Source organism: Morus notabilis, unplaced genomic scaffold, assembly GCF_000414095.1.
Source record: "Morus notabilis unplaced genomic scaffold, ASM41409v2 Scaffold179, whole genome shotgun sequence".
NCBI lineage: Eukaryota > Viridiplantae > Streptophyta > Magnoliopsida > Rosales > Moraceae > Morus > Morus notabilis.
In genome coordinates, this window is record NW_010360916.1 from 819,855 (window position 1) to 836,685 (window position 16,831).

At 31.5% G+C, this 16,831-nt stretch overlaps 1 protein-coding gene across 2 annotated transcripts; it reads left to right on the forward strand.

The window, feature by feature from the left end:
- The first annotated feature begins 3,672 nt into the window (after positions 1 to 3,672).
- On the forward strand, positions 3,673 to 6,238 carry LOC21406747 (WAT1-related protein At5g07050). Of its 2 annotated transcripts, XM_010097704.2 has the most exons (7): positions 3,673 to 3,964; positions 4,240 to 4,302; positions 4,415 to 4,531; positions 4,684 to 4,933; positions 5,042 to 5,203; positions 5,351 to 5,502; positions 5,887 to 6,238. In XM_010097704.2, exons 1-7 carry the CDS (start codon positions 3,771 to 3,773, stop codon positions 6,167 to 6,169), a joined length of 1,221 nt encoding a protein of 406 aa, XP_010096006.1. In that variant the 5' UTR covers positions 3,673 to 3,770; the 3' UTR covers positions 6,170 to 6,238. The 2 variants fall into 2 exon arrangements, with proteins under 2 accessions (XP_010096006.1, XP_024021137.1); XM_024165369.1 differs by lacking the exon at positions 4,240 to 4,302.
- Positions 6,239 to 16,831: the final 10,593 nt, after the last annotated feature.

A 16,831-nucleotide genomic window follows, 5' to 3' on the forward strand; every position in this document is an offset into this window, starting at 1 on the left:
GATTTTGCAAATAATTCCATAATCGACGGTGTTAATAAGGCAATAGCATTAAAAGTAATTTCACATTTAAACAGCTAAAACTACGTACCGAAAAAGCTGAAAATAAAAAGCAAAGGATTCAAAGTGTCCGATAATTGGTTTTGCGGAAAGAGTCGGGTTGTTTGGGGAGAGAGAAAATTAATACGTCTTTTTATCACAACTTTTAAAAACATCGTGCATGGTCGGTCATATATAGGTAAATATTAAATTATAAAGGCTTTTTAGTCAAAGATACTCTTTACCCTTCTACTAACTATGTGACAATAATTGATAAAGCTTGGTCTTTTTTTAATCTCATTTTCGTGCATGTCTTTAACAGGTGTCACCTAACAAGGCAAGTTGTTTATTTGTTTATTTTTTTTTATTTTGCTTGCATATCGATTTTTTAATCTCGACGTTCATTATGGGACGTTTGGTTGGAGGATTCAAACCATGATTTGAATTATGATTCATAGTTAACTACAGTGTTTTCTCTCACAAAAAATATACGTAAATAAAAAATAGTTATAATCACATTATTCTAATCTATGAACCAAACGTCTTTTTAAGTATAATGTATGTTACTACATGCATCTATCGTACTTTAATAAATTTATGAATATTGAAGGCAACAATTTGTTAATATAATAGGTTAACAAGTTGGATGGAAATTAGACACGGATTGCCCTTGTTTTTAGTGGTTAAGAATTTCAATGAGGCCTCATTTTTCTTTAAGAGAGTAGATCTGTTAGCTTTCCGATAGTTTCTTCTTCTTAGCGTGATTGTTCTTCCATTTTGTGTGTATCCCTTTTGGTTTGTCATTTTTACTTTAAATATTGTCCTTAATTTGTATCTTGAACAATTCGGACCTGTTTAGTTCGTTGATTCGAGTTTTTAATTTAAGTTGATATGTGACTTTATGTGAGTGTTTTTTACTGTAGAAAAAAAATTAGACGTGACTGTTTTTAAGAGCTTTTTCTCAAATTTTAAATTCGAATCGGTAAAATAAATGAGGCATTCGTTTTTCTAAGTGAATATTGTTATTTTTTTTCTTTTTATTAATAAATCTAAGCGAGATTAGCTTGATCTTGGATTTCAATTAAAGTTGATCATTTGGCATTTCGTTAGAATCGCATTTGAACAAAAGACTCACGAAATTTGGTTATTAGCACCATTAGTCCTTTAATTACGAGAATTGTGTCACTTTATTTGCTAAACTTTTGATTTTGATAATTAATCCTTGAATTTTTTTTGACCACTTTGGTTCCCGGTATTAAAATTGATAAATGATTTCTAAAAAAAGAGAACCACGTATCATTCACATAATAATTGAAATTTTCATAGAAATTGTTAAAATATTAGATGTAAAGAATCCTAACCCGCTCTTTAGGTTAAATATGGTTCCGCCACTCTAGTGATGACTAATGTTTTTGGTGTTATACCCTTCCATCGTGGTGTTATTATATAGTATAAGATCACGTTTGGTTGGAGGATTCAAACCATGTGATTCGAACTATTTTCGATTTACGTGAATTTTTTGTGAAAAAAAATATTATAGCGAACCATGAATCATGATTCGAATCAGGGAATGAATCCCTCTACCAAACATTTGTTAACTGTCAGTTACGTTTTTCATCTTTATGTCATTAAGTACGGTTTCTTTTTTTTTTTGAGTAATGATTCGTGACATGATTTATAATTTGTTACATTATTTTTTTATTTAAAATATACATAAATTATAAATAATTATAAATCATAATTTTAAATTTATGAACTAAACGTTTATAATTTAGAGATAGATATATTAGCCAAAAACGGTAGAGAATCTACAAATGATAATTTGGTCGTGACAATCGCGGTTGGATGGGGAATTTCTGTCGCGCGCGCTTTGTCATATTGGCTCTGATCAACAACATGAAGTAGTGCCCTTGCTTTTAAAGTGATGGGAAATCTTTGGACTCATACGTACATGTTTGGCGATGATTAGACGCCCATATTTTTATCTGGTGCTCCACTTGTACTGATGGTATTTAAAAAAAAAAAAATTATAAATTTCTCTTTTAAATATTAGTTCTCATAAAAATATATTAATATTTAAACTTCGTTTATTTCACTTATTTGAGTTTAGAATTTAAGTTTTGTTACAGTAAAACGTTCTAAAAAATACACATTTAATTTTTTTATTACAGTAAAAAGCTCTCACATAAAATCACATATCAATTCGAATTAAAAAAACTCAAATCAACGAACTAAACGAGCCCTTAGCCTTACATTTTTAAGAATCGCAACTCAAATTTTCTTTTAGAAAGTTGATCAATCAAGACTCAATATATCGAAAACAATTCGGTACACCTATTAGGCGTCAATTGACTGAAAATATCCTTCGATGAAGTGAAAATGCAATATTTAATCTTACTTTTAGGAATTTTGAATTTACTCCACATTAATTTTCCCCCACCAAATCAATTTTTTTTTTAATTATGCCCCACCTAGCATTTAGATTACTTTCACTATTTTCTTTCTATTTCTTTTCTACTCTCCTGATCTATTTCTATGTAATTTTAGAATCACTAATTTTCATAACAAAATTAAAATAAAATTTCTTCCATAGATAGAATGTAGGATGCCAATAAATTAGAAAGAGGAAAAAAAAAACAATTTTCCATGTATGTTATGGAGAGGAAATTATGAAAAATGGATCAATTTAAAATTCAGCACAGAATATAGAGTGTCACACAATTGAACAAAGTCAAGAATTGAGCCACACCTTATCGAGGATGGGTGGCCGCCTAATCTGAATTTTTTTTATTTTAATTATATATATTGTTAAAATTTATAGGGGTTGTTCTTTTGGAGTGTAACTTGAGTGTAGTTTTTGAGTTAAATTTGAGTTATAACTTGAGTTAAAATTGTAACTTGAATAAAGTTGAGTAAAGTTAGAACTTAAAAGAACGTGAACTTGAATAAAGTTGTAACTTGAGTTTAAACTTTTTCTGAATTTTGTTGCAAAAGAACAACCTCATAATTTCTCCTCTTAAAATCTAAAATTATATATATATATATATGTATATATCTTCCTCGCTTATTTTTCAATTTGTAGCGTTTTAATGTAAATTCGAAGTTAAAATGAGACAACGAATATTGTTCAGGGTGAAAGAGTGAAATTAACCCTTTTTTTTTTATTTTACATGCAGGAAAAAAAAAAGAAGCGGCAAACTAATTATAAAAATAATTACCTAGGAAAGCTTCACTTTCTTTGACACAAATACATAGGACCCGTTTAGTTTACTAATGTGAATTTTTAATTTAAATTAAGATGTGATTTTATGTGAGAATTTTTTATTGTAATAAAAAAATTAAATGTTACTGTTTTTTAAAATTTTTTAGTATAGTAAAACTCGAATCGGTGAAATATAAACGGATTAATAATATATAGTAAGTGGGTGGTAGATGAAGTAGAGCGACGATGAAAACGACAGTATTTAGTGAATGATGACGCTCGTTCTCAAAACAGTCCTACGTACGTGAGCTCTATACCGTGTACAGACTCCTCGAAATCTGATATAAATATGTGAGAGGCAATGAAGGATTCTCTTAGGAAAAACACAAACATTCCTCGTGTTCTTCCTCTGTTCCTCTTTCCTTCCTGTTTTCCTTCTGCTCCTCGGCGATCGAGCTGATTTCTTTTTTTTTTTTTTTTGGAATATATATAAACTTTCTTTCCTATAAATTCCTCCAGTTTTCTAGAGAAAATGGAGAAGCTGAGTAACTTTCTCGAGGTCTCAAAACCCTACTTTGCCATGATCTCTTTACAATTCGGCTACGCCGGCATGAACATCATCACTAAGGTGTCTCTCAACCGCGGCATGAGCCACTACGTCCTCGTCGTTTACCGCCATGCCTTCGCTACGGCTGTCATCGCCCCGTTCGCCATCTTTTTCGAAAGGTGCGTAGTTCTTAACAATATGGTTAGAAAAAAACACTCAAAAATTAAGGTTACTTTCATTTTACCGAATCGAGTTTAGAATTCGAGTTTAATTACAGTAAAAAGCTCTTAGAATCAGTCACATCTAATTTTTTTATTACAGTAAAAAGCTCTCACATAAAGTCACATCTTAACTCAAATTAAAAACTCAAATCAGCGAACTGAACGGGCCCGATACGCAGAAGATCTAAATCCCCCTTTCTCTTCTCGTTTTTTTTTTTTTTTTTTTTTTTCAGGAGAGCACAGCCCAAGATTACTCTCCCAGTTTTCATGCAAATATTTATGTTGGCTCTTCTGGGGTTAGTTGTCCTTAACTGCTTACTAGCTTTTTTCTTAAAAAGCTACTTCTTGGGTTCTTAGCTAGCTTAATTTTTACCATTATATTGTAATATTTATATATCTTCTGTGCAGGCCGGTGATTGATCAGAATTTCTACTATGCCGGTTTGAAATTTACGTCTCCGACTTTCTCATGCGCCATGAGCAACATGCTTCCCGCCATGACCTTCGTGATGGCCGTCATATGCAGGTAAGCAAATTGAACCTAAACAACAGAGTTACGCGGGATATCAGACTTTCTGTGACGGATCAAATTTTGATTAGCGAGTGATTAATTGTCACTGATAATGGTATTTTTTGTGTGTGTAACGATGTGATGAAAATAAATAATAAAAAAAAAAGAATGGAAAAGGTAGACATGAAGAGAGTGAGGTGCCAAGCAAAGGTAGTGGGAACTGCGGTGACTGTGGCTGGGGCCATGTTGATGACATTATACAAAGGTCCTATAGTTGAGATGGTCTGGTCTAAGCATGTCCATCCCCGGAAATCCTACGTTACCGACACGACCGGAAACGGCGAGAAGCACTGGTTCATCGGATCCATCTTCCTCATCATTGCCACTCTTGCATGGGCTTCTTTGTTTGTCTTGCAAGTAAGTTAATTATGGACAAAAACTATTATTATTAAACGTACTGCTTTTTTTCTTTCTTTTGTTGTTGTTGTTATCAAAGAGCTAATCACTATAATGATTTGTCTACAGAACAAGGCGTTGAATACGTACAAGAATCACCAGCTTTCCCTCACAACACTAGTATGCTTCATTGGAACTCTTCAGGCCACTGCTGTCACCTTTGTTATGGAACACAAATCCTCTGCGTGGAAAATTGGGTGGGACATGAACTTACTTGCCGCTGCCTATGCTGTAATTTCCTCTCTCTCTCTCTCTCTCTCTCTTGCTCTCTCTCTCTCTCTCTCTAGCTCTCTTTCTCTTTCATATACTAGTAGAGGTGGTTACTCTCTGAATTTTAGTACTAAAGAGTTGTGTATATGCACGAATTGTGATGTATAGGGGATTGTTACCTCAAGTATTTCATACTATGTACAAGGGTTGGTGATGAAGAAAAGAGGACCTGTATTTGCCACCGCTTTCAGCCCTTTGATGATGATCATTGTTGCCATCATGGGCTCCTTCATCCTGGCTGAAAAGATTTTTCTTGGAGGGTACGTAATTAATATTAATTATATATATATATATATCATACCTGAAATTAGTTAGATAAATTTGCATGCATATTTTTATTGATATCCATAAACATCTTTACTAACTGCCACAGCATCTTTTTTTTTTTTCTAATTCCGTCTTAGTGCGAAAACGACAACATTTCTTATTGCTTAGTGATTTTTAGTGTAATTAATCACTACCATCCTATTGATAATGATATATCCACGCAATAGCCATAATAATGATACTTATGTAAAAGTATATTTCTATCTGCTTTGTCCAATAAGGATATAAATAAATTTTTTTTAGGTTAATATATTACTTTTTGATACACTACTTTATTTGATATATATATATATATATATATTTACTTTTGGGTGCAGTGTTCTTGGTGCCTTGTTGATAGTCATTGGCCTTTACTCGGTCCTATGGGGAAAGCACAAAGAAGGAATTGAGAATAAATTAGAAGAGGAAATACCTGAAGCCATAAAGGGCCCTCAAGTTAATGGATTTTCAGTGATCGAAGAAATTGAAGCCATTAATGGAACAGAATTGAAAAGAGCAGAGCAAATTATAAACGACAAGCTTATTATCACTTCAGTTGCCATAAGCATGCCCATCCAAGAGCCTTCCATGAAAACCAACCCAGAACCAAAAGCAGCTTAATTAATAAAATTATGGATTAACTGCTGATCGGTTGTAATTATACGGGGATGGGCTTTTTTGTCTTTGCGTCCCCAAGTTTTCTATTTTCCTTTTTGTTTTTAGTTTCCATTCAAGATATTTGGGGTTTTGTTGTCTTGAATGTAAGCTATATAATGTTATAAAGAGTTTGGTGAGCTAATGAAATTCTGCAAATTTCAAAAGTCTTATCGTTTTTTTTTTTTTCCTCCATTAATTTACAAGAGCACTGCATAAGAGAAATCAGTTAATCCGGTTTCGCGTTTAAAGCGCGGGTCCTGAATTAAAAAAGTGTAAAAGTTAAATTATTTGTAATTAGTACGTACTACAGTATAATCTCAATAACTTAATACTGAATAATAAATTAATAGCCTCGATTAAATAACATTTTTTAGCCCGTTTACGACTTAATCCCAAAGATATTAATTTATCTCGATTAATTAATAATTTTTCGTGTATGTTTATAGTATATGGATTCTGTTACAATACAAATTCATAATTTTGGTCCAAAGATATTAATTTATCTCGATTAATTAATAATTTTTCATGTATGTTTATAGTATATGGATTCCGTTACAATGCAAACTCATAATTTTGGTTCTGTTCAGTATTTTTATCTCACAAAAAATTTAATGGGATGTTTATTTTAAGAGTTCGTCTCTAATTTTGAATCATGATTCTTGATTCTCTACAATGTTTTTCTCTCACAAAAATTTTGAATTTTAAAAATTAAAATAATAAATCATGGTTTTGAATCCATATACCAAACGTCTCATAAATTTCAAAAGTTAGAATCAAGAAATCTGATTTGAACCTATAGTTCAAAGGTATTAATTTATAGATATTTAACTGTACTGCTTATGATTAGGAATTTTTTATCTAAACTTTAGTCTGCAATAGCTGACGCCCGATGTAGATTCCAAGGATCATACGTGTTCTATATATGTAGTGTGATTGACAGTCTAATACGCGCGCGCTATATATATATATATATTATATTTGGGCAAGTTGAGTCCATGTTGGCCAGCTACACATACATATATGTTCCCTTTGGAATCTTTATTCCATTTGCTTTTTTTGCATCCGATGCTTTCATTCTCACACTTCACTTCGACAAATTATAACTATAGCACTAGAGAGCCACAATATTATATACATGTTGTGTGAGAAAATGTGGGTGATATTTAGAACGGCGATAGAATGACACGTGGTCTTACTTTCCTTTAAAAAGTGATAACCCTCGACGCTTATAGCTCGCTTCCCCTCGACGCCAAGAAAGGCCCAAATTAGGGCGTCGACCAGTTGTGCCGTCGAACTTATGCAACAAACTTCCTCTGGAAAGGGTCAACTGTCAGAAAGGACACGAGGTCTACGCGACACAGACGGCGAGGGGAATACTCTTCAGAAAGGAGCCTGACATCACAAGTCGCGTCTAGAGGTGGGAGACGTTTGCAATACAGGCATTAATTGCAAACCCCTAAACCGCCCTACAGTGGGCAGTGAAGGATTACAGGAATCCACAGAGCCGTAATAGAAGACCAATTGGATGAGTGAACAGTCCAAAAGGTGATTAGTGGGCTACGGCTCAGGCCTAGAAGGGTAGGCCACTCGAGTACTTCTACCTACGAAGGAAAACCACCCACGAAGGAAGCTTGAGCTATAAAAAGGTCAAAGCCCCATGCACGAAAGGGAGAGGACTTCTCGAGGATTAGACCATAGAGAGAATATACGTGCATGTAAATTGTAAAGAGTCCAAGAGAAATATATCATACATAAGTGGATGTATCTCTTCATTAACAGAGTGAACCACTATAAATATCGTGTGTCCTCTCATTCAAGTGTTATACTCATGCTTACGAAACACAACAAACACTTCACAGCTTGATTTCAAATATACCGTTAATTTCCAGCCAGTAACCCAACGGGATACCAATGGATAACCCGGCGTATTTCTGTTGGTGGAATTCAGCCGTCAACAATACATATTCCTAAATCAAGCAAATCATTTGCAAAAAGATACTGTATAGAATACCAATACATGTCAATTTCATTTGGAATATATAATTTCGATTGTGTTTTTCTTTTTTCTCTCAGAAATATGAATGAAATCAGATTTTCTTTCTTTTTTTGTTTATTATTATTATTATTATTATTATTATTATTTTGTTCTTTTTTCTTTTTCTACCGAGTGTGGGAGAAGAGTGGAATTTTATTTTCTTGAGAGGTGGCTGCTGATAAGTAAAATCACTCCTCTTGATTCTTTCTTAAGCATATCACATTGGAATCTTTCATTGGTAAGGCAGTGCGACTCAGGTGATATATAATTCAGGTCTCCCTTTCTTATATTCTTATACCAACCAGAGATTTTGCTGATATTATTCTCCCAAAACTTGGAAATAAACTTGGGACTAGCACCTAACACCTACACCCATTTTTGTTCTAATTTAAAGTTTAGATGGTTTTAACGATCAAGGTTTTAAGGACGGACACTTTACAGAACACTATAAATTTCAGGCTTAAATTGATATATGCTAATAAGCATAAATTATTGTAGAGAATGTCAAAGTTAATAATACTTAAAAAGTGTAAAACCCGTAAAAATCATAAATTTATACATAAGAAACCACAAAACTTTCGTAAAATCCAAAGATGTTGAATCAAATACACAAAAGTGCAAGCATAACTTTACCCAGTACACAAAACTTAATGATATGAGTGTGGTATATTCTGTAATAGTTTTAGTACCCATGATAAATATCAATTCAATCTTAAAAATCATGACATATTGCTTAAATATCTCGGTATTGTTGGATTTGAAGTTACAATACTTCATGTCAATGAAGTTACCATGAGGTCCAAACTTGAGCCATATATGTCCCGTTTATTTTACCGATTCGAGTTTTGTTACAGTAAAAAGCTCTAAAAAATAATCACATTTAACTTTTTACTGAGTAAAAAGTTCTCACATAAAGTCACATCTCAATTCGAATTAAAAACTTGAATTAACAAACTAAACAGACCCATAATGGTTTAGCTAGTCTAGCCCGGTTTTGACTCTTTAGAAATTGGTCTGGTTTAGGTTTGGACTTTCCAAGAGATAAAAAAAATTAAAAAAAAATCCAACTCCAAAGTCGAGTTTTTTCCTTTTGAAAGAAGAAAAAGAAAGAAAACTTAATTTAGATCGCCGCCGTTGCCCCACATGTCAATATTTTTCCATTGACTTATGTAAGAATCAGAAACCATTGCGTATTGGTGACACCAAACCAATTATATGTCCGTATAAATTCTGAACTTCATTGACATGAAGTATTGTAACTTCAAATCCAACACACCAGCAACGTAATTATCATATGATGGAATAATCCACGTAACAAAATATTCATCTTCTTCAATAGTAATGATGCCATCAAACACCAAAATAGAAAGTTTTTTTGCTTTGTCACATTAAATAGATCTAGTGGTTTTTTTCTTTTTTCCTCCCTTTGTCACATTAAAGGTTTTTTTTTTTTCTTCTTCTTGAACTAGTATCGACCAGTTTCATAAAGTCAGCTGTCAGATTCAAATCGGATAAAACGGTACTGCCCATTTATGTATATATACAATGGTCTCGTTCATTTCACCGATTCGAGTTTTCAGTTTTAGATTTCTATAGTAAAAAACTCTTAAAAAATGTCACATTTAACTTTTTATGCTACAGTGAAAAGTTCTCAAAAAATGTCACATCTCAACTCGAATTGAAATTTAAATCCGCAAAGTGAACGAGACAATGTATACTGTTCATTCTCATAAACGTCTCTCTTTCTGCAACAAATTGGAGAATCCATTAATATGCTTCCGAACGGCACAAAACTAAGTGGGCAAGTTGCGTCTATCCCTTATAAAGAATATTGATTGCTGAGTACGTAATAGTTCCATGAATCTCATGCTCATGCGTTCGATAATTATGTATACGCGTCTTGATTCTGTTGTTATTCTGGTTAGATTTGATTCGAAAAAAATATCCAACCTCAAGAAACAAAACAAAATAACAAATTATATGATCTTGTGCATATCCATATAAAAAGTGTCAAATGCTATCTCTTACATACATGCATGCACGCACACACACACTTATATACTACGCTTTGACGTCACGTCGTCGCTTATAAATTTTTATCTAGCACTAGTACAAAAAGTTGATTTTACGATGGTTTTTAACGGTCATCAAAAGATATGATGACGGTTTTATATACGACGGATAGTTTTTAAATCTAATTTTAGGGTATAAAAAATTAAATATGTAACCACATATGGTATAAAAGGGTAAAATATCTCGATTATAAATCCTCCTCGTTATATAATGATCATATTAATCAATATTGCACTAGAAAAATTCACGGTTCGGAAATTGGATTTGAAAAATGAGAAGATAAACGTACTGGATTTAATATGTATTTAAGTTAACTTGCAGCCAAATATTAGTTTAAGAGAGATTATGAGAGATTTGCTTTGGAGATAAATAAGAACGAGTGACAACGAATATCTAAGAATTCGAATATGTTATGATTTTTCCATATATAAAAGGAATATGTTGTCATTTTAATGCCAAATGAATATACTCTGTCCTTAATATTAAGCGTTCACATGATCACTTGAGTTTATATTACACACATGTATATATATATATATATACATATACATATATATATATATGAGCACAATATATATCCCAAAAAAGAATCTTACTTTCCCTTTCGAGTAATATAGTACAGTAGATTACGGTTCGTATTCCTTCCGCACTTCTTATATAATTTATTTTTCGATATCCAATTCTTCTGATATACGTAGCTTGCCAGCTATATATCATTGAGTTTTTTTTTTTTTTTTTTGTGATTACTATATAGAGAATTCAGTACTCTTTTCTTTGTAGGAGATTGTTAAACGACGGAAACAAATGGGGTGTTCGGCAATTGAGTTTTTGAGTAAAAACTAAAAAAAAAATAACTCGAGTTATAATTTTATTTATGAGCCCGTTTGGTTGGAGGATTCGTTCTCTGATTCGAATCATGGTTCATGGTTCGCTACAATATTTTCTCTCACAAAAAACACACGTAAATCGAAAATGGTTCTAATCCATGAACCAAACGAGCTCTAAGTTTATGTTCTTTTAAGTTTGAACTCGAGTTTGAGATTAAAACTCGAGTTCAAGTTTTCCCTTCAACTCGAGTTTAGAAACTCAAACTCAAATTAATGAACAATATTTTTTTTATTCTTAAAAATGCTATAACTTTTTCGTTTTAATTCTGATTGAGATGATTTTTTTTCTATGCGTTGACAACGAAAAGACGAATAAAACCCCACCCATATACCCTATTAAAATTTTCCATCAGTATTGAGTTTTTATTAAAATACTATCTAAATACAAATTCGAGTTTTGACTCACTCAAACACAAACTCAAAAAGATTCTTATCTCAAACTATAACTCAAATGTACACAATCAAACACAAATTCAAGTTACAACTTCAACTCAAGTTATAACTCAAATCACCTAACTCAAAAACGACAAAAGAATAAGCACAAAATATCGCGGAGAAAAGTAATTAAGAAAGTAAGAACACTAATAATGTTTGAGTAATCTTCCAATCAAATCAAACTTATGATTATGCGATTCACACAGCTTCTTTTATATATGTCGAACATTCACTTTAATTAAATTTATATGCACCTTCGAATAATAGCGTCCATTAAGACAGAAGTGTGACAGTTTTTATCTTTTTTTTTCTGTACTCACGAGAAATGTTAGCATTACTTTTTTTTTAACTCTTTTCATTACTTTTTACATTTATTGTTTAACATGTGGACTTTACTATATTTAAATAATAATATATCATATTAGTGAGTTTACGTATCAAATAATAAACACAGAAAGTAATAAAAAAAGTGATACTAATATTTCTCTTAATCCCATGTCTATGTTGGTTTTTGTTTTTTTCCCTTGGAAATCCCACACCAATTGTTTATTCACAAAAGCGTGCTGATCTAGAATGCTCGACTCTAGAAGTATCTATTTAAATAAATGCTCAACTTGCGACTTTCCACTTATTTTGTTCTATGTTGCTGTCATGATATGTTCATTTTATAGTTTCAGAATTGCCGCTAAATGTCAATTTTTTATGTGATTCAGTGAATATATCATGTGGGGATAGTTAATTCTTTCAATTAAAAAAGAAAATCGCACCTTTTTATGTCAGTATATATTGAGTGGGAGTTTGGTGTGATGGTATTGAGAGCTTTAATTAATGAATGCCAATCTTGTTTATCAGATGTACTTAAGTTTTCTTATGTCAATTTAGTCTCTGACTTTTTGCTAATAAAAAGAAAATAATTCACACCCTGGAGATATATCTCATCTCATCAATGCCCTAAAAAAGATTAGTAGATTTTCTAACTTCACGCCGCTTTATAAATGTTTCAATTATAGAATGTGTCAGCAGTGACGGATTTAAATACAGTTCAGTCGGGGTTGTCGTTCTTATTTAAATTTTTTTTTAAAAAAATATTACTTTTAAAAATTTTAAAATTTTATACTTAAACTTCTACTGAAATAATATATGCCCCCACTAAAATAATTATATTTTGTTATATGTTCTCACTAAGATAATTTATTAAAAAAAATTTAATGTACATCTTCATTAAAATAAAAGACTGACTCTGCCACTGTGTGTCAGATTCATTAATTTGCACTCTAAGCTCAGTATTGCTTTGTGCAATATTATCTCCAATCTTTGGAAATTGATGTCGCTTGGTCGTGGTTTTTGCAACACAATATCGATGTGATATTTTAAAAATTTAAAAACTCATATATATTCACTTGGAGGTATTTTTTTTTATCAAATAATTGTCTGCATAAAAACTCTAACGCTTTTTTTTTTTTTTTTTGGTTCTGTACATTCCTTTTTATTTATTTATTTATTTTATATTAGTCTTCGATCATTTTGGCCTAGTTGATGAAAACCAAACTGAAAACGCCAGTTGTTTAGTGGTGCCGTGCCATTCTCAAGAAACGTGTACAAGTCATGACAAAGAAACCCAATAAGAAATTTGCGTAATGAATAGGTTTCCAATTATTTAAAACATAAAGTTAATCTGCATGGAAACCACTAGATAGGATTTATGTGTGCTGTTAATCATGCAACAAAAATTGTTGGTTCTCCACGTAACTATGTCTGCGCCATTTGTGCACCCTTTACACCATATGGGTCAGTGTTATATGATATGGAGACATTTATGCACTCAAGAGTGTCTATGCTAATTTGAAATATCAATTTTCCCAATAACTTTGAAAAAAGGGAATGTTGGTGTGCTCACACTTACTTCTATCCACTCGTTCACAATTTAAGGACGTATTTGGAACTCGTTTCAAAATAATTTTATTTTTTTGAATGAAAATGAAAACGTTTTCAATCTCAGACAGAAATCATTTTTAAAAATGCGTTTGGTAGTTTTATCAAGAGATTGTTTTCAGTGTAAAAAACCTATTAATGTCTCTCTTTCTCTCTCTCTCAAAAACAATTAAAAGTCATTTTTTATTTCTCTCTCATTTTACACTAAACTAAAAAATCGTTTTCATTTCTGTTTTTTGTCTTTATTGCGCCAAACGCCATTTTGAAAACGTTTTCATTTTTTTTCTTGAAAAACGTGAAAAATAAAAACGAGATCAATTCCAAATACTGTCTAAGTTTTACATGTCCATCACTGACTCTTTATACCCACGCATATAAATGAGCATTGCCAACTTGTACTAGTAATTATTATACTTCTTTAGGTTCTTTTAAGGTGGATGCAAACCAACAGTGAATAATTCTCGTCCTAGATGTTTATTATTTCAGTGGGATGACTTCATTTGATCCCCAACTTTTACTCCACTCTCTCATTTATTCCAAATATTGTAACACACAATATTATAGTGGAATCGAACTTCATATATTAACTATAAGTATTGATATATGTCCCCACTCTAGCAAAAACTTATCCACAATCTCATGAATCTTTCTTTGCCTGAAACTTTTTTATGTTTTAACTTATTCAATTATTAGGGGAGAATGCAATTATAAGTGTCTCAAAAGTATTATAAAAAAAGTTAACATTACATATATGCGTATGCGTGTATCTTGTATTTGAATAAATGAAGGGAAGAAAGAACTACATCATAAAATTGTAGTCAATATATATTATTATCCCAATTTAAAAGTTTCTATCCATGGTATTATTACTTTACTCTGATCCAGCAGAGTGGATAGAGATAGAATTTTACCGAACTAAACCGGACAGAGGATTCCCGAATCCACCTAATTAGGAGAAAACCTCTAAATTGGAGAGAAAACTAAGCTTTGTATTCAATAATCAAAATATTCAAATCTTCTAAATACAATAGTTAAGTGGCTATTTATAGTCAACTCACAAAATGATGATAAAATACAAATTAATAATAAAATAAAACTAAATTAAAAAACTAGAACAAACGACAATAAAATATAAAAAAACGACTACATCACACTAATACGTTGAGAATGGCCTATTCTATTATATGTATGTTACTTGATTCTCCAAGAATGCTCAACTTTAGATAATTAGCCAAAGACAATACAAGTCACCCAATGCATGTAAAAGACCCCATTCCCATGCATCTCGATTCTCTTAGTGAATCATAGAGATAAACATTATTATATTATTTGGTTGCTAATTGTGTTGGATTACCAATAGCACCTAATATTAATCAGAAAACCATAGTAAGAAAGCAACCAATGGCTAATAAAGATCATGGGTCTGACCCAGCCTACACTAACCAAAATAATTCAATATGTCTTTTTTTCAGGAAAAAAATAAATATATAGAATTCACTATGTCACATTATAATATCATATTATTCTTTTGTTTGTTGACATCATAAGCACGTACAAGAGGCTGTAAATAAGACTCCGTTTATTTCACCGATTCGAGTTTAGAATTTGAGTTTTGCTACAGTAAAAAGCTCTCATAGAAAATCACATCTCAACTCGAATCATCGAACTAAATGAGCCCTAAATATATAAATTGTTGATGATCAAACCAATTATTCCTTGCATCTCAAGTACATGTAATGACCACCAGATGCTAATAACTAGCGCTTAATAGTGTATTTGATATGCAGAATTATAAGCTAGAATATTTTTCTTTTCAAAGTCATTTCGCCACGAAATTTGATTAAACGAAACAGATCAGGACAAGAGAAAAGCCACCCAATTTTGCAGTTTTATATGCCCGAAATGCTTATGTGCGTGTTAAAAGTGGAAGATTCTTGCTTTCGATTTTTTGTTCTAAAATTTTTATTTCATTTGTAAATATCTCACTAAAGTGAATTATAAATTGAAAAAAAAAAAAAAATGAAAACGAATGTGGAGGCTATAGTTTTATTTTATTTTATTTTCCTACGTAGATTTAACTAGACGGGTATTCCAAACCCACAATTTGTATCTATAATATGACATAAACACACTTCTGTTTGATATTGATTGGCTATTAGACATAGGCTTTTTTTTTATTTAATAATTTTGCCCGTGAAGAGATATTTATCATTTACTAGGTGTAATGCACGTCCTTTGGACGTATTTGCGGCAATATGAATAACCTACACTTTGGGCGCATTTATCAAATCGTAAAAGAATATAATGAAAAATGTACTGAGATTAGAAAAATATCCTCAAAATAATAAATTAAATGACAATTTCTATTAAAAACATAACAAAATGAGTTTTTTTTTAATTAACATTTCATTATTTAAGAGAAACGGATGTTATGTTTTAAAATTTAAAAAGTAAAATGTTGGTATAGTTCAATGGAAACTTTTGTAATTAATCCTATGATATATTTATCAAAGACGTGACATTCTAAACTTTGGTTACATTAAAATTAACATGCTTTTTACTTAAAATTGCGTTGAAATTAACTATAATTTTTTAATAAAAATTCAATCACGTCTTCTTTTACATGGGGTGATCCATTGCAACGGATTTGAACATTGGCTTCACATTAATGGAGTAGGCGGAGGATTAAAGTACTTTCACATTAATGGGGTAGGAGGAGGATTAAAATACTTATTTAACAAAGACAGCATGCAAATACGAGATCGGTAAAAGAAGAGCAAAAGTTTCTTTATTTCAATTATTAGGAAAATTATTTTAGTAAAGCCTCAAAGAAACAGTAATAGACCATGCCATGTCTTTTTTGGATTAAGATAAAAAATCTTTAATAAGCACTCAAGATAGCTCTCCAATTTATGATCATTTGAATGTTGGAAAGAAGAGCAATTTATAGTCTAGCTTGGGCAATATTAGATTTGTTACACTTGTTACAAGCTTGAGAGAAAGCTAAACTTGGTTTCCAAGAACATTGTAGCACCATAGATTGGTTTTGCACTTCTCACAATCTTTGAAGAAAGGTAAATTTTAGACTCCAAGAACATTGGATCACCGTAGTTATCTCATTTATGTAAACATCACCAGATTCTATGTGGTCAACTTTGAGTCACATCTTAACGAATCTTTACCTTGGCGAAAAGTTGAGCCAAGATCTTCATGTGAATTCCTCCAGTTTGGTCATGTTCTCCATTAGCTCTACTAGGCTCTTTT

Bases quoted from the DNA above. Each gene is read 5' to 3' on its own strand.
- LOC21406747 (XM_010097704.2), top strand. From the start codon at position 3,771: ATGGAGAAGCTGAGTAACTTTCTCGAGGTCTCAAAACCCTACTTTGCC. The intron at 3,965-4,239 runs GTGCGTAGTTCT...TTTTTTTTTCAG, and splicing joins TTCGCCATCTTTTTCGAAAG to GAGAGCACAGCCCAAGATTA. The intron at 4,532-4,683 runs GTAAGCAAATTG...TAAAAAAAAAAG, and splicing joins GTGATGGCCGTCATATGCAG to AATGGAAAAGGTAGACATGA.